General features: G+C 48.1%; 1 protein-coding gene across 1 annotated transcript in view; it reads right to left on the bottom strand.

Annotated features, from left to right (window-relative positions):
- The window catches only part of LOC141052899 (uncharacterized), a 34,392-nt gene extending 13,151 nt beyond the window's left edge, over window positions 1–21,241 (bottom strand). Inside the window, exons 1-5 of the mRNA XM_073550217.1 lie at window positions 21,100–21,241; window positions 20,793–20,972; window positions 20,586–20,709; window positions 20,405–20,502; window positions 20,117–20,204 (exon numbers count right to left, since the gene is read on the bottom strand). Of these exons, the coding sequence (XP_073406318.1) occupies window positions 20,117–20,204; window positions 20,405–20,502; window positions 20,586–20,709; window positions 20,793–20,972; window positions 21,100–21,177 (568 nt within the window). The 5' untranslated portion in view covers window positions 21,178–21,241. The remainder of the gene's footprint in view (window positions 1–20,116; window positions 20,205–20,404; window positions 20,503–20,585; window positions 20,710–20,792; window positions 20,973–21,099) is intronic.
- Between the last annotated feature and the right edge of the window lie 1,845 nt (window positions 21,242–23,086).

A 23,086-nucleotide genomic window follows, 5' to 3' on the forward strand; every position in this document is an offset into this window, starting at 1 on the left:
TGCATTAGGCAATCCTGTCAAAGGTACAAAATATGCTTGTTTAGTGAATCTGTCAACTACTACCCAGATAACAGTTTTGCCATTGGAAGGAGGGAGTTCAGTGATAAAATCCATGGACAAATGAGTCCAAGGTCTATCCGGAATTGGCAATGGCACCAATTCCCCGGCCGGCCATAGCACGGGCACAAGCAGACACAAACCTCGCGACATCTGAGGTCACGGAGGACCACCAAAACAGCCTAGCAATGGCTTTTCGGGTGGCCAAGATCCCCGGGTGCCCAATGACAGCAGAATCGTGTAACTCCCGGAGAACCCTCAACCGATACTGAAGCGGGACAAAAAGCTTGTTATCAGGCAAAGATGGAGGAGCAAGAGATTGAGCCTCCCAAATTTCACACTCCAATTCAGAGGATAACCCAGCACCAACCACCCCGTGCTGAAGAATGGAGGAAGGAGGTTCGGGGAGGGATATATGATTAAAACTACGAGATAAGGCATCCGCCTTGACATTCTTGGAACCAGGCCAAAAAGTGATAAAGAAATGAAAACGAGAAAAAAAAGCGACGACCTCGCCTGTCTAGGAGTTAAACGCTTGGCAGATTCAATGCATGACAAGTTCTTGAGGTCCGTAATAACTGTGATCCGATTAAACCAATTTCATGGCCAATAACTCCCGGTTACCAATATCATAGTTCCTCTCTGCAGAAGAAAACTTCCTAAACAAAAAGGCACAAATTGGTCAAAGTACGTGTCCCTGAGACAACACCTCCCCCACTCCCACCTCCGATGCGTCCACCTCTGCAATGAACGGTTCTGATGGATCGGGGTGAACCAATACATGAGCAGACATAAAATACTTTAATGTAGTAAATGCTTCAACCTCCAAGGGGGACCAAACTTTGAGATCAGCCCCCTTGCGAGTCAGATAGGCAAGTGGCTTGACCACCTGAGAAAACCCCTTGATGAATTTTCAGTAATAATTGGCAAAACCCAGAAAATGCTGCAGACCCTTGAGGTCTCTGGGTTGCAACCAATCAACAATGGCCTGAACCTTTCCAGGATCCATCCGAAACCCATTGTTAGAAAGGATGATCACCAGAAAGGAAAGCTCCTGGACACAAAACAAACATTTCTTGGGTTTTCCGAACAGAGAATTTTTTCCCATAACCTATGAAGAATAGCATGTAAATTACCAATGTGGAATTCCTTTTCAGGCAAGAAAACAAGGATATCATCCAGGTATACAACAATAAAGCGCCCGATAAAATCAGAAAAAACATCATTCATGAAGATCTGAAACATCAGGGGCGTGTTCGTGAGACCGAAGGGCATGACCAAATCTTCAAACAGACCCTCAGAGGTGAGAAATGCCATTTTCCACTCATCCCCTTCCCGAATATGGATAGTTATATGCTCCCCTGAGATCAAGCTTGGAAAACCACTTAGCCCCTGACAATTGGTTATAGAGATCAGGAATGAGTGGGAGAGGGTAGTTATTTCTCACAGTAATTTTATTTAGTTCCCGGAAATCGAGGCACGGGCGTAAACCATCATCTTTTTCTTGACAAAAAAAGAATCCAGCAGCCACAGGTGAGACAGAGAGAAGGATGTGACCTTTCCGTAGACTATCAGAGATATAGTTTTTCATGACGGTACGTTCCGGGCAGAAAGATTGTACAAACGGGCTTTGAGCAATTTAGACCCTGGAATAAGATCAATGGTACAATCATAAGGACAATGTTGTGGGAAGACTCCTCAGCTTCTTTTTCGGAGAACACGTCCCCAAAGTCCTTCAGGTACTCCGGAACACCCTCCCAACTAATTGCAGACACAAAAACAGCAGAAACACAACAACTGGAACAATTAGGACCCCATTTAACAATATCACGAGATCACCAGTCTATAACAGGATTATGCCTCTGTAACCAGGGAAACCCCAACACCAGTCCCGCAGGAAGATTATTCATAACATAACATGAAGTTTGTTCCTTGTGCAAGGAACCCACCTTGTGGAGGAACTCCTCAGAGACAAACTTAACATTTTGAGCCAACGGTGTCTTATCAATGGCAATGATATGGATGGGAGTCTCTAAGCCTAACTGTCCCTAACTTTAACTTGGACGCCAGACTAGAGTCAATGAAGTTCATGGAAAATCCACAGTCCACAAAAGCTGAAGTGGATGCAAAACCACCTCCATAACACAGTTCCACTTCTAACAAAACTTTTTGAAATGATGAAAATGGTACCTGAGAGTCTGGGTGACCTCCTCGACAATCACCCAGACTCGGCAGCTTGTTACTCAATGGACAAGAGGGGCAGTCCTTCTTCCAATGTCCCGGATCTCCACAAAAAACAATTTTCCATCACGTTGTCGCTTCCTCTCTTTCTCCTTGAAGTTGGTGGCACCAACCTCCATAGTCTCCGTGAATGGCATCACCTCAGATGGCAGGCAATACAGGAATCTCATGCTGGATAATTCCTCTCTCCCGTAACCTCCGGTCCATACAAATGGCCTGGGTCATTGCCTCCTCCAGGGAACTGGGTGGCAGATGGAGGTGCCAGCGTGTCCTTGAGATGATCAGAAAGTCCTCTTCTGAACTGGCATCTCAAAGCAGAGTCATCTCAAGACACCTCAGTAGACCACTGTCTAAACTCAGCCTAGAGGGCGAAACACACATAGAGGTGCAGCTCAGCACCGTGCTGTGAATATCTGTCCCCTTACACAGGAATCATGGCCTCAGGTACTATTTCATTTTATCTAGCCATTTAAAAGTTTCTTACAAACCCTTCCCTGTCCACTGGGTGACTAATCCCTCTAAACGTCAGTATTATATTCTCTAAGATATAGACAGTGAACAGGGTTTTGTATGCTAGTTGATCTGGGCTGTTTGTTACCTGCTACCTATATAGGCATGTCTCATCTATGGTTTACAACTTCTCTAATACTAATATGGATGGAGGACTTTATAACTAGCTATCAAGCTCATATCTTGGATACAGATTCTTTTTTTACCTCTGTACTCACATACATAGGTACACTTTATTACATCTCCTGTGTTTAGACTCTTAATTCACGAGTCTTAGAGGGCAGATTTCTCCTTTTAGAGGGCTACTTTTGTCTCTGTATGTCTCTTTTCAAGTCTCGCACATTTTTATACTATTTGTAAGTTTGTTATTATATTAACAAATTATTTTACTCATCAAATCAGGTATTCTGCTCCTTCTGATCTTTTTAATAATCGCCATGGTTTACACTATATGTGAGCATATATATGTGTTCTACATTACCTATTTTAGTGAGATTATTATTATATTATTATATAGTTTCCAGAGACTACCTGTGCAGTCAAAATAGTCACTACTCCTATAGATTAATTCACTTATAAAAGTGGAGTCAACTTTATTAGCTTTTCTACTGTTCTCAATTTCTGCCATTATGGCACCTTAGGTGATTGTAACAATTATATGGGTACTATGGAATTTGATTGCGTGGGATAAAACAATCCTGAGACCAAAGCTGAGGAGGCAAACAAGTGTATTTAACAAAGTGAGAAGTGGAAACAAAACTAACAGAGATCTTCCTGCAATTGTAACGAAGTGCACAGCACAATATTGAAATATTCAACAAACTGAGGTATAGCACCAAGTAATGAGCAGCAGCAGTAGCAGCAAGGAGTCCAGAAGCAACAGGCAGAAGTTCAGACGACAACATCTGCAAGGAGTTTGTTTGTTCTCCCTGTGTTTGCGTGGGTTTCCTCCAGGTTCTCCGGTTTCCTCCCACATTCCAAAGACATACTGATAAGGAATTTAGATTGTGAGCCTCATCGGGGATAGTGATGATTATGTGTGCAAACTGTAAAGCGCTGCGGAATATGTTAGCGCTATATAAAGATTATTATTATTATATACTGTATATACATACATTTATAAATATACACACATACACACCCATATACATACACATATTTGGTATCGAAACATCAGCAACAACCTGATCTATGAAACTGCTACACTATTTAACCCCTTCAGTGAACTCCATAAAAAAAAAATCTATGCTTTGCATCATACTGCCAACAAAGTTAAATAAACCACCATGGTTACTTACCGGTAGCCGGTTTTTCCGGAACCCATGACAGCACCACATGAGAGAGGGATCCGCCCCGCCAGGACAGGAACCTACTGAGACATAAGGGGCGGCATCTCTCCCCCGCTTCAGTTGGGTTACAGAGCATTGAGAGGACTTCCCGGTTAGTTACATGTTTAATCCAACACATCACTCAAAAACACCCTACTAATTGTGCACAACCATACGGTGAAAAGGCGGGGGAATATACGGGTGCTGTCATGGGTTCTGGAAAAACCGGCTACCGGTAAGTAACCATGGTGGTTTTCCCTTCATCCATGACAGCACCACATGAGAGATTTTTGGAGACTTCGAAACACCTTAGGGAGGGACCACCGTTTGCAGCACCCTTCTACCAAAGGTTAAGTCAGCAGAGGAGGATAGATTTAATCTATAGTGCTTAAAGAAGGTTGAAGGTGAGGCCCAGGTAGCGGCCTGTTCAATTGATAACTCTGCTTTTTCAGCCCAGGAGGTCGCCACGGCTCTGGTGGAATGAGCCTTGATGCCGTCAGGAATCGGGATACCACTAGCTGAATAGGCTACACTAATGGCTTCCCTAATCCATCTAGCAATAGTCCCTTTTGAAACCCCATAGCCTTTCCTGGCACCCTGAAAAGCTACGAATAGGGACTGGGACCTCCTCCACTGGCTAGTGACAGACATGTATTCTAATAGAGCTCTCTTAACATCCAAACTATGGAATTTTTCCTCCCCCAGATTTTTTGGATTCTCGCAGAAAGATGGGAGGACAATCTCCTGACCCCGATGGAAATCTGATGCTACCTTAGGCAGATAAGCGGGGTCTGTTCTTAACACTACCCTATCCTGAAAGACTTGCGTATACGGTGGATTCACTGAGAGAGCCTGTAAGTCGCTTATTCTGCGGGCTGACGTAAGGGCCACTAAAATGATCGTTTTTAGGGTCAGAAACTTTAGGGGTAGCTGGTGTAAGGGCTCATACGGTTCCTTTGTAAGGGCTTCTAGCACTAGGTTTAAATCCCAGGGCGCTATTCTGGGTATTGGCATAGGCCTAGCTCTATGGCAGGATTTAATGAATCTGGCTACCCATCTATTTGATGCCAATCTGCAGTTGTAGAGTGCCCCTAGTGCAGACACCTGAACTTTAAGTGTATTCACCGCTAATCCCATCTGCAACCCCGATTGCAAGAACTCCAGTATGGCACTAATCGGGGGTTCGTTCCCTAACGGCTTACCTAGGAACTGTAGGAACTTATTCCATGTCCTGCCGTAGATGTTAGTCGCCACTGGTTTCCTGCTCTTTAGCACAGTGGCCACCAACCCGGGGGAGAACCCTCTATCCATTAAAAGTGACCTTTCAAATTCCACGCCGTCAGATGGAATCCTTTGACCTGAGCGTGGAATATTGGGCCTTGAGCTAGTAGGTTCGGGATTTCTGGCAGAACCCATGGATCGGAGAGGGACATCATACGTAGCAGAGCAAACCAGGGCCTTTTTGGCCAAAATGGGGCTATTAGAATCACCCTGGCTTGATCGTTTCTGATCTTTCTGACAACTGTTGGGATCAGAGCCACTGGGGGGCAACGCATAAGCCAGCTTGAAGTTCCACTGAATGTGCAATGAGTCCACTGCCCATGGCTTCTCCCTCGGGTTTAGAGAGCAGAACCTTTCTGTTTGCCTGTTGTGCTTGTTGGCAAAGAGGTCTTTCACTGGTTTCCCCCAAAGCTGCGTTATTTTTTGAAAAATGGACCGATTTAGCGTCCATTCTCCTTGCCTCAGGGTATTGCGACTCAAAAAATCTGCCTCTATGTTTTCTGCCCCTTTTATGTTTAAGGCTGTCAAGGAGTGTAGGTGTTCCTCTGCTCTGCCCAGAATGTCGTTTACCGCTTCCATTAGGGAGTGTGATCTTGTCCCTCCTTGGTGGTTGATGTATGCCACTGCTACTCTGTTGTCTGACATGATGCGTACATTGCGACCCTGGAGTAGCGGAATGAAGTGACTTAGGGCCTTGTTTACTGCCCACAGTTCTCTCAGGTTGGACGATGCCTCCCTTTGAGGTGTCCAGGAACCCTGACCTATGAGGCCCCTTAGGTGTGCCCCCCACCCCGATGAGCTTGCATCTGTTAATATTATATCCGTCGTCTGTCTGTCCCATGGTATTCCTGAGGTCAGATTTGTACCGTCCAGCCACCAGTTGAGAGAGTCTCTGGTTTTTACGGAAAGCTCCAGCCTTCCTTCTAAACGCCCTCTTAGCGACCTTTGTGCTGATAATATCTCCCCCTGGAGTTGCCAGGTGTGAAACTGAGCCCACCTGACCGCCGGAATATAGGATGTTAGGGTACCTAGTAGGGACATTGCCCTTCTCAATGTCATACATGGTTGATTTTGGGCTGCCAAGGCCAGATTTTGCACCTTCTCTATTTTGGACTCTGGGAGCAGACACTCTTGCCTTTATGAATCTAGTATAAATCCCAGGAAGGTCTGTTTTTTTTAGGGGTTGCAATTTGGATTTTTTGAAATTGACTATCCACCCTAATTCTTGCAAGGTATTGATCACCCGACTCAACTGCGCCGTACAGTGGTCCTCTGAGCTGCCCACTATAAGAAAATCGTCCAGGTATGGTATTATGACCGTATCGTGAATCCGGAGAAAGGCTGTCACTTCCGCTATGACCTTGGTGAAAACTCTCGGGGCTATGGATATGCCAAACGGAAGAGCTCTGAACTGAAAATGCCTCAGTATGCCTTGAATACAAAGCGCTACCCTCAAGTATTTTTGGTAATCTGGATGGATAGGGATGTGATAATATGCATCCTTCAAGTCGACTACGGCCATGAAGCAATCTTGATGTAGCAGTTTCACCGCCGTAGCCACTGATTCCATCTTGAAGGTCTGGTTTCTTACCCATCGATTGAGCCGTCTGAGATTTATAATCGTCCTGAATGATTGATCCGGTTTTTTTTTATCAGGAAAAGGGGAGAATAGAACCCCCTTCCTTCCTGTGTGTGGGACCTCGTAAAGTACCCGCTTGTCTATCAGACTCAGGATCTCTGCTTCTAAGGCCAACTGCTCTTCGGTCACCTTCCTGATGGGTGTAATGACGACCACAGGTTTTGGCTGGTGAATAAAGGGGATTCTCAGGCCTTCTCTTAGGATGCTCAGGATCCAGGTATTGGAGGAGATCTTTTCCCAGGCCTGGAAAAAGAGTGCCAATTTCCCCCCCACTGGAATGCTGGCGTCATTGTGGCGATTTCTTTGAGTCGGAGGTACCTCCACCAAACATAAATCCCGACTCTTTTTTCCTTTTATCCTCCCATCTTCTCCGGTCAGCGCGAGGATGCCCCCTACTGAATCTTCCCCTCCGAAAGGGCTGTCTTCTCTGATCCATCGGGAATCTGGGGAAGCCTTTTTTTATCGCTTGCTTTCTCTAGAATATCGTCCAAGTTCTTGCCGAATAAGAACCGACCATCGCAGGGGAGAGAGCACAATTTAGCTTTGGACTGTAGGTCACCCGGGCAGCCCTTCAGCCATAAGGCGCGTCTAGCAGCATTTGATAGTCCCGCTGCCCTAGCTGTCAGCCGCATAGAGTGGCTTACCCCCCGTATCACTGTCCGAGGGGTCTGAGGAGGATGATTGTTCCGCCTGAGACGAGACTGATGCGGAATCTGAGGGGGAACTAGGGGGATTCTTCCTACTTTTCTTCCCTTTTTTCAATAGGGACTTAATTGAACCCTCCATTTCTGACCTGAGGGCAGATAGATTGGCTGCGAAACTAGGCGCTTCCTCCGCCATAGTCCGCTGAATGCAAGAGGCACAGAGATCTTTCTGCAAGTCTCTTGCTAGGGGAGATTTACATATAGCGCAGTGCCTATTGTTCTTCTTGCTTCCTGCTTTTCTGGGCCTTTCCTAAAGGGTAGACATACAACAGAAAAACCCCTATTAACATAAATGCTAACATTCACGAAGATCACTCACCACCCGTAATCAAGGGTACCGGACTCAGAGGCTGCGTCGGAGCACGTGACCTGTGCTCTTTGGACCTTGTGGAGTCCCCCGACCTGCGGCTGGGGCGACACCTGCTTGACTGGCTTCTATGTTTTCTGCCAGAGGGCTGTGAGGGAGGCAGGGACACTGAACGCTCCTGCTCTGACTCCATCTTGCAACGCTCGTTCTGCCTCTGGCTCTTCTTTTTAAATGCCGCGCCTCCGTCCTGGCGAGCGTCCCCCCCTACCCCCTGCGACCGCCGGCCGACCGCTTCGGAAAGCCGGCTGGCGTCGCACCCGGCGCCATTGTACCGTCGCCTTCTGCTGACGTCAGCCGGTGCACCCAGCATCCATAGCGCCGCTGACGTCAGCGGCCGGAAGAAGCCAGCGTCTCTCCCCTGCCACGGGGATCGAGATGCGGCGTGCGCGAGGGGGGGCGGCGCGGTGGGGGCTCCCCGGAGCCACCGGGATCCCATCCTGCGCCCACACGAACCCGGAGCCCAGAGGAGCCCCAGGGACTGTGCTTCCAGGACCCGACGGCCGGCGCTACAGGTAAGTTACCTGTTCTTCCCGCGCCGGGACGGGCCTGGGCTCTTTTTTTTTTTTTTTTTTTTTTTTCTTCTTTCTTCGCCATGACAGGCACCGCCACAGTGGGATTCCTTCCAGGACAGGAACCCAATTGAAGCGGGGGAGAGGTGCCGCCCCTTATGTCTCAGTAGGCTCCTGTCCTGGCGGGGCGGATCCCTCTCTCATGTAGTGCTGTCATGGGTGAAGGGAAAAATACGATTAAAGGGTTGAACAAATTCATTGGGGGTGTAAGTTTCAAAATAGGGTCACTTCTGGGGGTTTTCCACTGTTTAGGCACATCATGGGCTTTGCAAATGCAACATGGCATTCGCTACCTATGTAAGCAGAAGGATAGGGCTAGAGGTACCTTTCTTGCGCTGGGTCCGGAACTCTCTCCTCTGTTGTCCGAGGGAAAGCTTAAATAACCGGACCAACCTTTGCACTTGGCAGCAGGGGGCATGTCTGAGGCAAAATAGCAGAAGTGCACATGAAAACAGGCAGACTTAGCGGGAACTGACAGCGCAAAGCAGGGGGAGGTGAGTGCTCCGTCCCTCGAGCACCGTAGCAGTGAAGGCCCACACTACAGCATCCTCGCTGCCGCCCGCAGAGACTGTGAACTGAGAAATACTGTGTTCCCGTTGGCCCCACAAAGCAAGGTGCCAAACGCTCCGAGCTCGTGAGTACCGCACGCGTGCCAGCTGAGAAGTACTGGGTGTGTGACCATGAACTGAATCCTGACCCATGTTTGTCGGGCCACGTTGGGCTCCGACATTGCTGTGGCCTGTGCTGTACCTTCCGCAGCACCCGCAGGACTGAGGATCCCGCAGGAGACACCAGAAACTCACCGCTGCCGGAAGGACACAACTCGTTGTTGTCTTCAGGACTACACTGGCTTAACCCTAGGCTGACCTTTGTTGGCGCCAATGCTTGTTTCGTGGACTCTACAGTAGAGTTGAGCAAAACGGGTCGGCCAAATTCAGAATCCGCCGACTTTTGCTAAAGTCGGCTTTCGCCGATCGAAACCCGACCATAGCGTGAGGTCGGCCATGAGGTCGCCGACTTGAGCGCCAAAGTCGCGTTACCCACAATGCTTCCAGCATCAAAGACGCACACTGTGGCAACGCGATTACGTCGGCAGCGGCCCCCACCATGTTAGAGAAGGGCATGCAAGTGATTGGCTGGCTTTGTGTGGCGTCACAGTGCCTATAAAAGGCCGTGACCGCCGACCGCCATCTTACTTCTGCCGATCTTAGCATAGGGAGAGGTTGCTGCTGATCGATCTCAATAGGGAGAGTGTTTAGGCAGGGAAAAAGAAAAAAAAAATGCTTGTGCTGGTAGCGAATGTCACTGTAAAACACAACTGTATAGTGTGCAGTGACAGGGGAGGATATATTTGTGTGCAGCAGCTCTGTTGGTTATTAGGCTGCCTTATAAGGCTCCCTGATAGCTGCATTGCTGTTTGCACACTGCTGTGCAGAGTGCTTTTTTAAAAGCAAAAATATTTTTATTCCTTTTTTCTGCACAGTTACCAATCCTTCATTTTTTCACACTTTTGTGCAGCAGCTCTGTTGGTTATTAGGCTGCCTTATAAGGCTCCCTGATAGCTGCATTGCTGTTTGCACACTGCTGTGCAGACTGTTTTTCAAAAGCAAAAATCCTTTTATTCCTTTTTTTCTGCACAGTAGATACTGAGCGTACATTTTTTCACACACCGTATAGAGGTGTACGCTCCTCACACACAACTGTGTACCGGCTGGTATCACGGACAAATACATGCTATATGTGTGCGACTCCGTAAAAAAATACACGGAGATACATGGAAATACATATACGGACATTTCCATTTCTTTATACACCGTACTGAGCAGTCCGACTGTCAAACAGTATCGGATATCTGGTGTTCTTATTACTGTCACATCTACACAGAGTCAGCGTGTGTGTGTGACATTCTGTAAATAGATATACGGAGAGTGACAGTTTCACCAACAACGTATACAGCTGTACACCTCTGATACAGTACCGTATATCTGCTTGTTGGATTACGGTGAAATACATACTTTGTGAGCGTCTGTGACTCACAAAATATATACGGAGATTTCACTTCTTAAATACACCTTACACAGCTGTATGCTACTCATACAGTACCATTTCTCTGCTGGTATTTTTGGTACATTTTCCCAAACATGAGGAAGTCTGGTGGAAAAGGTCGCGGACGTGGGCGGGGGGGCGCAGCTGGTACTGATGGTGGTGGTGGTGCATCGGCTGGTTCTGGCAAAAGCACAATAGCAGCTAAGGCAGGAGGTGTTGAGCCTGCGTCATGGCACAAGAAGGCCTTTAAGGTTGCCTTTTCTGGGAGTAGGTAAACCGCTTTTAAAGCCGGAGCATCAGGAACAGGTTTTGGCTTACATTGCCGAAACAGCCTCCAGCTCTATTGCCTCCTCTTCTGAAGTTACAAAAACTGCAAGCACAGAGTCGTCAGTGCAGGCCTCTGGTCAGGAACAACACCTTTCGCTGTGTCCTTCACCCACACCAAAAGTGAAGGATGCCGCAGCACACACTTCAGATTACTCCATGGAGCTCTTTTCACATACCATTCCTGGGTTATCAAGTCAAATCCTGAATTCCCCAGTCCAAGATGAATCTGACATGGAGTGCACTGATGCACAGCCACTGCTAGACGAATCTGCTGGTACATTCACCCACAGCACTACATTGCCCTCGCAGTCTACTAAGCCCGAATCAGACCCTGATGAAACTCAGGTGCCCCTTCCCACATACTATACCACCTTACACGGTGACACAGAGGAAGGTACAGAGGAAGGTGCAGATGACATTGAAGACGTGGTCATGGATGACCCAGTTGTTGACCCGGTGTCAGGATCCTGTCAGCGTCGGCAAACTGCCACGGCTAAGCAGGGTGACTTACCCACACTACGGAAGGGCCCGGGGTCCGATACTGCAGTGAAAGTTCAAGCAGACAGGACCTGCGACACTGAAAGTAGTAAGGAGTACAAGGACCTATGATCATGTGACTGCAGGGGGCGGGGCTTAGCGTCCTACTGCTGCAGATGATGTAATATATTTACTGCAGGGATACTGTAGTACAGGAGAGGGAAACGCAAGTCAGACAAGCAGAGGTCAACACGGAGAGGGCGGCGCGGTACCAGAGGGACGAGCAGAGAATAGTCAAGTCACAGGCAGAGAGTCATACACAGAGAGGATAGCGCAGTACAAGAGGGACAGGCAGAACTCGTAACAGGGAAGGAACCAGATCAAAACCAAACAAGCAACAAGTTATCAGGCACACATACGCAAGAGGTCAACTAACTCAGCCGATGGCAGGAGTATAACTGACACCGGACCTAGGTCGAGTGGCCACTAAATAGCCGCCCTCTGCCAGAGAGGCAGAAACAATTAACCCCTGTCTGACCAGGACGGGCCAAAGACAAAACCCCATCCTGGATCAAGACACCCGGATTGGCATCCATTGGGGGAAGCGGGTGCTGGTGACAATAGGTCAGAACAGGAGAAGGATCCGCAGCAGGCATCGTCATCGCAGCAGCGGTTATCCGGCAGGCCCGTAGCTGTCAAAAAACTTGGCAAGAAAACTAAAAGAGTTGCAGGACAGCTTGGCCAGACGGTAAAATTAGCACAGTGTGCAAGCCCTGATAATTTGTACAATAGTAGGAGGAGTGCAGTGTGGCACTTTTTTGAACAGAATCCTAGTGATGACGCAAAGGCTATCTGTAAGAAGTGCCGAAGGACCTTTAGCAGAGGGAAAAATCTAAGAAATTTGAATACCAGTTGCATGCTTAGACATTTAACCAACATGCACTTGCAAGCGTGGACGGACTACAAAAGCTCAGGTAGCACATGTGCACCTGCTCCGACTCAAGTTAGCCGACAACGCTCCATCACTTCCCCAACTGTAAGGCCACCGCTAAGCACACCACCATCAATAAATGTTGAGGAGTCGTCGCTAGGCCAAACCAGTCACGCAAACGCAATATTTTCACGAGGAAACACTGAATCTAGGCCATCAACACCCTCACCATCACCAACCCCTTCTCAGTCCATCATGTCCAATGCTAGTTCCCCCATATGCAGCTCTCAAGTCCAGCTCACCCTACCAGACACTCTGATTAGGACAAAAAAGTACTCATCCTCTCATGCGCGTACACTGGCTTTGAACGCCTACATTGCCAAACTGATCTCATTAGAGATGATGCCCTTCCGTTTGGTAGAAAGCGAAGCTTTCCGAGAGCTCATGGCCTATGCTGTCCCACGCTATGACCTACCCAGTCAGCACTTCTTTTCTCGAAAAGCCATCCCTGCCCTCCACCGGCATGTGAAAGACCACATTGTCCATGCACTAAAACAATCAGTGAGTGGAAAGGTGCACCTCACAACAGATGCATGGACCAGTAGGCATGGCCAGGGCCGTTACGTGTCCATCACTGCGCACTGGGTTAATGTGGTGGATGAAGGCTCCACAGGGGACAACGTTGGTGGAACAGTGATGCCTAGCCCACGGTATAGGAAACAGTTGGCTGTAGACGTTCGACCCTCCTCCTCCAGAAGCGAAAGCTCGTCGACAGAGCGCAGTCGCAAGAGCACTCCATCCACATCTGTCAGTGTTGCACATGAGGTGTCCCACTATCGTACAGCTAGTGGTAAGCGGCAGCAGGCTGTTTTAAAAATGATGCCTTTGGGCGACAGTAGACACACCGCGGAGGTACTGGCCGAGTACTTACATCGACAAACTGAGTCATGGCTGGGCAGTCTACATCTTGAGCCAGGCAAGGTAGTCAGTGATAATGGGCGGAATTCTGTGGCAGCCAGAGGCCTTTCAAAACTCACACACATACCTTGCCTGGCTCACACCTTGAACCAGGTGGTGCAGTGCTTTCTAAATAATAATCCGGAGTTAACAGCCCTGCTCCGTAAGGTGCGAAGACTGTGCTCGCACATCCGTCGCTCCAACGTCCACTCCAGTCGTATGCAGAAGCTGCAGCGATCACTCAACCTCTCCAAGCGCCGCCTAATCATAGACGTTGCTACAAGATGGAACTCCACCATGCACATGGTTGAGAGGCTGTGCGAACAGAGGCAGGCTGTAATGCATTTGTGGGAGGATACACGGGCAGGCAGTTTGAGGGCAGACATGGAATTGTCGGGTGTGCAGTGGGCAAAGCTGAAAGACCTCTGTAAAGTCCTTCAGTGTTTTGAGGAATGCACACGGCTGGTAAGTGCAGACGACGCCATCATAAGCATACCACTTATGCGTCTGCTCATGCAAACTTTGACGCACATCAAGGACCAGGCGTCTGCAGCTGAGGAGCAACAGGAGGAGGAGGAGGGAAGCCTTGATGACAGTCAGTCATTGTCTGGTCAGGGAACTGTCGTGGACGAGGTGGAGGATGAGGGGGATGATTATTTTGGGGAGGAGGATGCTTCTCAGGGGGCAACATGTGGGCGTGCCAAGGTCAGGTACAGGGTTTGTGTGTGACTGGAGGGATGTGGATTTGCCAGAAAGTGCTCCTCCACCCACCACTAGCAGTGCAGCATTGACACCTGGAACACTGGCCTACATGTGTGACTATGCCTTGCGAATCCTAAAAAGGGAACCCCGCATTGCCAAAATGACGAGGGATGACGACTACTGGTTGGCCAGCATCCTCGATCCACGCTATAAAGGCAAATTACACAACATCATGCCACAGGAGAACCTAGAGCTAATATTGGCTAACAAACAAGCAACTCAGGTAAACCGGTTGTTTGAGGCATTCCCAGCACACAGCAGCGGAGCTGGTTCTCCCACGAGCCGTCGCCCACGAGTGGGCTCCCCATGCTTGCTCAGGGCCACAACACTTGTAATACTTACCTCTCCCTGCTCCACTGCCGTGACATCACGTCTGTATGCCGTCTACCGAAACAGTACAAGTGCAGAGAGCTTTAAAACGGCAATGCTGAGGAGTCCAGAGTAGAGTAGTGCCCAGCGAGGAGAGGTATTTAATTTTTTTAAATGTTGGGAGCATTTTTTGGGGAGCAATATACACTGGAGAATGATATATGAGGCCCATCATACACTGGAGCATCATCCATTTGGCCCATCATATACTGGAGCATTCCAAATGGGGGACATCAGACACTGGAGCAGCATTTATGGGGCCCATTATACACTGGAGCATTAGAAATGGGGCCCATTATATATGGAGCATTATTTGGGCCCATAACACACTGGAGCATCGTCCATGGGGACCAACATATACTGGAGCATTCCAAATGGGGGACATCAGACGCTGGAGCAGCATTTACGGGGCCCATTATACACTGGAGCATTAGAAATGGGGCCCATTATATATGGAGCATTATTTGGGCCCATAAGACAGTGGAGCATCATCCATGGGGACCAACATATACTGTAGCATTATGTGGAGCTCATCATATACTGTATGGAACATTATATGGGACCAATAATTCTGTATGGAGAAATATATGGGGCTCATTATACTGTATGGCGCACTAGGTGGTGGCCATAATACTGTATGGAGTAATACACTGTCCGTTTTTTGAGCTATTGTAGAATTTAAAATAGATATCAGTCATGTCATGTAAGCAGTGAAGTATTTGTCATTGTACTATACCTATATTTCTGTGCCGTATCAGAGCATTATGAATTGTGGTATGTGTTAAAAGGGCGCACTGACACTCTGTGGCCTGGGCCACACGAAAACCTGGAGCCAGCCCTACCCCCCCCACAACTTTAGCCAAATCCAAATAACCCCCAGTTTTCAATGCGTAACTATTATAAAGTAAATTAATGTTGAGAAGCTTCAGTAATAAGAATTGATGTTGTTGGCATTGAAATGGGCACTGTAGGTGTGTTTACTGTACTCCACTCCCTGCCGACTTTGCTTCCCCATTGACTTGCATTGGGTTTCGTGTTTCAGTCGGACCCCGACTTTTCCCTATAGTCGGCCGATTTCGTTCGACCCGACTTTTTAGAAAGTCGGGTTTCATGAAACCCGACTTGACCCAAAAAAAAAGCATAGTCGCTCATCTCTACTCTACAGTCTGGAAGTCGTCGGATCGGATAAGTGATACATGAAGAACAGCTACCGTCACTGCTCCATTTTGTCAAAACTGCACACCCTTTATTACCTACTGCCTGCATTACCCGTTTAACCCTATATCGCCCTGCGTGGTGTACATATCTGTTAAAGTAAAATACTTTAACCCTTGCTCTGTCTCCCGCAACCTGCTCACACTAGGCATAGTCGGCAGGATGCAGTCCACCGGCGCAGAATGGATAGACCAAGCCGTTGGGGGGGGCCCTAGGACCAGCGTATCACTAGGGGCGATGTTGAACAACCTCCCCAAATTTACAGGGAACAACACCCTGCTGTGGGACTGTTCGCTATTTAGTCGACACCGACTCTCAAGTAACCACGATGCATAAGACCTACTTCAGACGACATTTCTCTGAGACAATACAGCCCAAATGGGCCCAGTGATCAGGTTGACTGCTGCTAATTAGTTACAAGTCGCAGGGGTGGTCTGGATGCAAATCACTGTGTGTGGCAAAAATGTAGCCCGGAAGGAGAAGTGCTGATTGCTGGAGACCCTGGCAAAGGCCCTGCCGTGACTCTGGGGATGAATGTATTGAAAGAACTCGGAACTCTCCTGATTAATGGGTCGACAGATGTGTTTCTGAAATGGTGAAGCCCTCGCACCCCTCAAAGAAAAGTGTTCCAACAGCTGATCCAGGTGGCTCAGGCCCAAGAGGCCTCCAGCGCAGGGAAAACATTGGGAAAAGTGACTGTCCCGGCTGCATCCAAACTCATTTTACGACTAGAACAAACTGTGCTCACCCTACCCATCCAAGCCTGTACCCCGCTGGAAGGACCTGAAGTGCAGATATAATCAGCCTTAATGGAGCAGCTACCTCCAGGCCTACTCCTTGAGTGGACGCTAGCCACTGTTCACGACAGTAATGTGCCAGTATGTGTCAATCTCGGGGAGGGCAATCTCACACTTTCGCCCAAGAGTGAAATAGCGCAAATCCTGGGCATGCCGGAAGACCTGATACCACCGAAGGCCATCCAGCTGACAGTAAAACAGGGAGATCCCTGGACAGTGGTTGTAGACGCGTCCTCTGAACCGTAGCCCCATCACCTGTAGGTGGTATGCCAAATCCTGGAGCAAATGTGGGCTGAACTAAGAGCTCTCACCACAGCAGGTGCGACAGGTGGAAGCTCTTCTCGTGCGGTACCAGGACGCATTTGCCTGTCATGATGATGATTTCGGGTATACCACAGCAATTACCCATGAGACGCCAACAGGAAATGCTGCACCCATTAGGGAGCGATATTGGCAGATCCCACCACTACTCTACCAGGAGGTGAAGAGAATGTTGACACATATGCTGCAGAATGGAGTTATGCGAGAGTCAGAGCCTGTGGGCTGCCACTACTGTACTTGTATGAAAGGAGTACTACGGGACTTTGTGTTTCTGTGTAGATTATCGGAAGCTGAACACCCGCACAGTGCAAGACTCGTATCTATTGACAAGGATTTAGGAATCACTGTCTGCTCTGAGAAAAGCAAAATACTTCTCGTTGTTGGATTTGGCCAGCATTCATACTGCCTATGGGACTGTTCGAATTCAACCGGATGTCCTTCGATTAACACCCCAGGACATTCCAGCGACTGATAGAGAGGCGTTTGGGAGACTTAAACTTTGAGACCACCCTCATCTACTTGGAAGACATCAAAGTCAATGCAGGGACAAGTGTTGAGTCGCTTGCAAAGGCACGGTCTGAAAGTGAAGCAGCAGAAGTGTCACCTCTTTGGCACACAGATTGAATACCTGGGGCACGTTGTCTCTGCTGAAGGAGTGAGACCGTCACATGAAAAGATCGCAGCAGTGCAAGACTGGCCAACCCCGAAGACTGTGAAAGATGTTCGGGCCTTCCTGGGTACTACCAATGGTTTGTGAAGAACTTTACCCGCATTGTGAACCCATTGCTAGAACTGTTGAAAGGAGTACCGTCGGGCACAAAGAATCGGACTATCCAGTGTGGGGACAGCCAGGAAGAAGCTTTTTTTCTCTGGGGTCATTTGAGTATCTATGTACATTAGCACTTTAGTAGTACAATATAGCAATGGCAATTATATATCAGGCCCAGAGAATTTAGAGGAGTTATCTTTAGGATTGTGTAGCGATTATTTTCATATGTACCATGTGTGGTTTCTGAATGAGACCTGTTTTTTTGACAAGAGGCATCGTCATCAATTGTTGGAATTTATGTTGAATTTTGGATTATAAATAAAGTTTTCATCCTTATACATTCCTTGTCTGTCCAATACTTTGGATGGTTTGGTTATATATAATGACACTGGTCAGAATTTGGACTGGTCATGAGGGTGAATCAGTTTGGGGGGTGTCACGGTCATGGTTAGTGGAACCACTGTGCCACGAACTGCTGAGAGCCTGGAGGGGCGTGCAAAAGCCCTGACTATTCACTAGAGCCTCTGATGGTGAGGTTAGACTTGGCTCCCGATGAATGCCAGGTGTTAATCCAGGGCAGACCAATGGTCACGCAGCAGCTGGACCCAAAGGGCAGACTAGATGGAGCAGCAGGCAGAGCTTGTATCAGAGTGCAGCAGACCTGCCCCAAACGCATCGTATTGCATTTTGGTGCGGTCGGCGCACCGTCAAAAGGACGCATGCGCCGGAAAAGCATACCTATGCACGGCCTGCGTACCCAATGCTAAAGATAGGGTACGCAGGTCGCATGCAGCGTCATGCGCCCATAGGCGGAGCTGACCGGAGGAGGCGCGGCAGGGGGCGGAGCTTCACGGCGAGCTCCCGCTGGCCTCAAAATGCCAGTGTGAAACTAGTCTTAGAGGGCAGGAGCGTGAGCGCACGTGCCCTTAGAACATGGCCAGAGGCCCAGCTGGAAGTGCTGCTGCGAACCCGGAGTGATGCTAACAGGGGGTAAAAGGGTTTAAAATCCTACAACTGTCCTAAAAGGATGTCTGAAAAATGCTGTTGATGTAAAGTAGAAATTCGGTAAATGTTAATTATTGACTATTATGTGTTGCATCATTTGTTTTAAGTGCCGGCAACTCACCTGAAAACTGAAAATAGGGTGCTGGAGCAAGCGGCGTGTGACGTCACTCTCTTCAATGAGGTGAAGGTGCCGTCTACTCGCTTACGTGTTTCGAAAATTAAGTTATTTCTTTTGACAGAGTGCAATCCCACGCCTGGCAGCTTCAGCAAGGATTAACTTATAAGTGATGATCTATCCTGGACTAGCACCTGAACTGTGAGTTGTTTCAGACTATAGTCCTACAAACGCTGAGCAGTTTAATCCAAGAGATAAGCCTGCAATCATCGACGTAAATCAATAGTGTATAGTCTATTTTAAAAATCAGTACCTAATACATGCATGGTGAAACAACTGGTGTGTATTCTGCAATATCAATACCATGTTCACCAAACACGTTGTCCTTTTTTAGTATTTTGCACTTACCATTTTTTGGTTAACTCTATGTAAGCTGGGCAGCTTGTTTTCTCTTCCATCTGACAGTCCTGTACAGGCTGATTACTATGTGATGTTTGTAATATGCTACTATCTATGGTTTACTGACTGAGCGACCAGTACTAATTAAGTCAATATCACTTTTCTTTCTATATATTTTAAGTTGTTCGCTCTTTTTTAGTTTTCATTTGAGCAGTCAAGTGGTATAACATCCAACTTTGTAGGGCAGTGGATTTAATCTACAATGCGTCACAAAAAAAAAAAAAAACAACCACCTCAAAATCAGTTATTACCAAGTAATGTGACACATGTCAGATTTGAAAAATAGGGCCTGAGTAGGAACACGAAACTGTCTGCAGTGGAAAGTGATTAAATCAGAGGATCTTGGGCAGTAACTACTGTAGTCAAAAACTGTGACATCTCTGGGTAATTATAGTATGTGACAAGTTGGCAGTTGACAATCTAAACTATCATAGGTGCCAATATTTTGGGCCAGATGAGTTTCTTTATGACATATTAGCCATTTAGAGAGAATTTTTCAACCATGTCACCTAAACTGGAGTTACATTAATTTGTGATGGACCACTGGATCTCCTATAAGTCCTGACTAGAAAGGTAGAAAAAGTATTAGTGCTCCTCGTTTCAGGAGATTCTACAGTAACTTTCATTCCTTAGGATTTAAAAAATGATGAAATTCATGATATGGAGTCATAAGAGCCATGAACCACGCACAGAGACATGTCATGTCATAGGTGGACTGTTGTTTCTGTTAGCATGAACTTATTTGAAGTTAATCCGTTTTTTTTTAAACAGAAGGTCCCACATCCCTGAGTTTGTATGTATTTGAACCCCTTTGTGCATGATAATTTACCCTGATGTGACTCTTCTCGGCATTTCGTGGTTACTACTCACCTGGATAGTCATATGTAGAAATCTCCTCTTTACATCGCACATCATCCATCACAAATGGCTGCATAATCATTTTGCTCATATCGTTACCCTGAAATAAATATTGCAAAAATCAGATGAAATGATTCAGAAAAAGAGAAAAGATAAATTATTAACAAAATGACAAAAATGTTTCTAATAAGATGGCCATTCAGTGTATAATTCTGGGGAAAAAACCAAGACTGAGCACAAGACCTTCACAGCCATCTACACATCATAGGGGAGATCTCATGACACCTTCTCTCCATCTACCTGATCATCCTGAGGAACATTGGGATCTTCTTGTTTACAGTCCTGTGGAAGAAGAGGACGGGGACATCTCTCTGGTGTTGTCCTCTCACTGGATAGAACTGGAGGAAAAACATACAGGGACTGAATTTATTCTTTACATACAGATAATTATAGGCCGTGTGTATTTAGTCCTGTCTATTACCTGGTGATGTGAGGGGCTGGGGAACCTCCATCATGACGTCCTTGTACAGATCTTTGTGTCCTTCTAAATACTCCCACTCCTCCATGGAGAAATAGATGGTGATGTCCTGACACCTTATAGGAACCTGACACATACAATGACACCATCATCCCCCCGATCCCTTCATAGCATTACTGTATAATGTCCCAGCATTCCCAGCAGTGTCACCTCTCCAGTCAGCAGCTCAATCATCTTGTAGGTGAGTTCTAGGATCTTCTGGTCATTGATGTCCTCATGTATCAGGGGGTGAGGAGGAGGACATGTGATTGGGCTCAGGGGTCTTCCCCATCCCTCAGACACAGGGTCCTGACAGCGCTCGCTAGAGGTCTTCTTCATTACTGTGTAATCCTGGTTATGGAGAGACATTAATAAATCTCACTACAGACATTTCCAGAGTCCTCACCTCTCCAGTTCTGTCCATCTGTTATTCCCATAGATAAGAATGATGTAATGTGACGTCATCAGAATCTCTCACCTCTCCAGTAAGCCGGAAGAGGATCTCTAGGGTGAGGTGTAATATTCTCTCCGCCATCTTGTCTCTGTCCATATCCATCCTAAACGGATTAAGAAAAAACTCTTATATAGAAGATCTCCACTGAGAGGATCTGATATTGTAGGCACCTGAATGGGAGAAAGATGAAGATAACATCATAGAGGATCCCAAGAGATGTGACGTGAAGATTTTGCATTTATTATTTCTCGATTGTTGGAAGATCCCTTTCTTCTCCTCCTGATCTTTGCCGTTACTGTACAGCACGATGCGGAGGCCGTTTTCTCACTGTCACATACTGTTACATGATTACAATTGCACGGGTTGTTCAACCCCTCTGATACTGTGGTCAATAGCGAGCGTCTCATCCAGGTGGTTACACGTTACATCAGCATCTCACTATGTGATCGCAGGGCGTCGATTGTTACCATAGCAGCCAGAAAAAATAGCAAATGTTCTGGTATTTGGAGGCTGATGACATAAATGTGATATTTCCTCCCAAGTAATGAGATATTATTGTGGAAAAGTCGTACAACGTCTATACATCATTATCACAGTAAGTGTATATTTATTACTGAGAGATAACAGAGGAGCGGATGTCTGTCTATTGATAAACAAATATATGTTATTAAAAGCTATCAGTGCATTATATAATGTTACTGCCCCCAGTGCCCAGTAATGGAGGGGTTACTGCCCCCTGTGCTCAGTAATGGAGGGGTTACTGCCCCCTGTGCCCAGTAATGGAGGGGTTACTGCCCCCTGTGCCCAGTAATAGAGGGGATACCGCCCCCTGTGCCCAGTAATGGAGGGGTTACCGCCCCCTGTGCCCAGTAATGGAAGGGTTACCGCCCCCTGTGCCCAGTAATGGAGAGGTTACCGCCTCCTGTGCCCAGTAATGTTGGGGTTACCGCCCCCTGTGCCCAGTAATGGAAGGGTTACCGCCCCCTGTGCCCAGTAATGGAGAGGTTACCGCCTCCTGTGCCCAGTAATGTTGGGGTTACTGCCCCCTGTGCCCAGTAATAGCGGGGTTACCGCCCCCTGTGCCCAGTAATGGAGGGGTTACCGCCCCCTGTGCCCAGTAATGGAGGGGATACCGCCCCCTGTGCCCAGTAATGGAGGGGTTACCGCCCCCTGTGCCCAGTAATGGAGGGGTTACCGCCCCCTGTGCCCAGTAATGGAGGGGTTACCGCCCCCTGTGCCCAGTAATGGAGGAGTTACCGCCTCCTGTGCCCAGTAATGGAGGGGTTACCGCCCCCTGTGCCCAGTAATGAAGGGGTTACCGCCCCCTGTGCCCAGTAATGAAGGGGTTACTGCCCCCTGTGCCCAGTAATGAAGGGGTTACTGCCCCCTGTGCCCAGTAATGAAGGGGTTACTGCCCCCCCTGTGCCCAGTAATGGAGGGGTTACTGCCCCCCCCCTGTGCCCAGTAATGGAGGGGTTACTGCCCTCCCCTGTGCCCAGTAATGGGAATCTCCAGCACCTACCTCCACCTGCAGAGCCGCACTCCACATATATGGCTGCTCTGTGCGCACAGGACCTGGGATGAGGTCATAGGAGGGGAGGAGTCAGGGGTCACATGATCAGGGGCCTCGCTGTATGCAGGACTCTGCTGTGCTGGTTGTCATGGTGCTGGATGAGGGGAAGTTTCTGTGTGGGGTCAGGAGGGGTTTACAGGGGGGATGTAGCAGAGCCGTGTGTGTACGAGGTGTACGGAGCGGAGCCGTGTGTGTACGAGGTGTACGGAGCGGAGCCGTGTGTGTGCGAGGTGTACGGAGCGGAGTCGCGTGTGTACGAGGTGTACGGAGCGGAGCCGCGTGTGTACGAGGTGTACGGAGCGGAGCCGCGTGTGTACGAGGTGTACGGAGCGGAGCCGCGTGTGTACGAGGTGTACGGAGCGGAGCCGCGTGTGTACGAGGTGTACGGAGCAGAGCCGTGTGTATGAGGTGTACGGAGCGGAGCCGCGTGTGTACGAG

The sequence above is a fragment of the Dendrobates tinctorius genome, unplaced genomic scaffold (assembly GCF_039654945.1).
Source record: "Dendrobates tinctorius isolate UK_male_01 unplaced genomic scaffold, ASM3965494v1 ptg000164l, whole genome shotgun sequence".
Taxonomy (NCBI): Eukaryota; Metazoa; Chordata; class Amphibia; order Anura; family Dendrobatidae; genus Dendrobates; species Dendrobates tinctorius.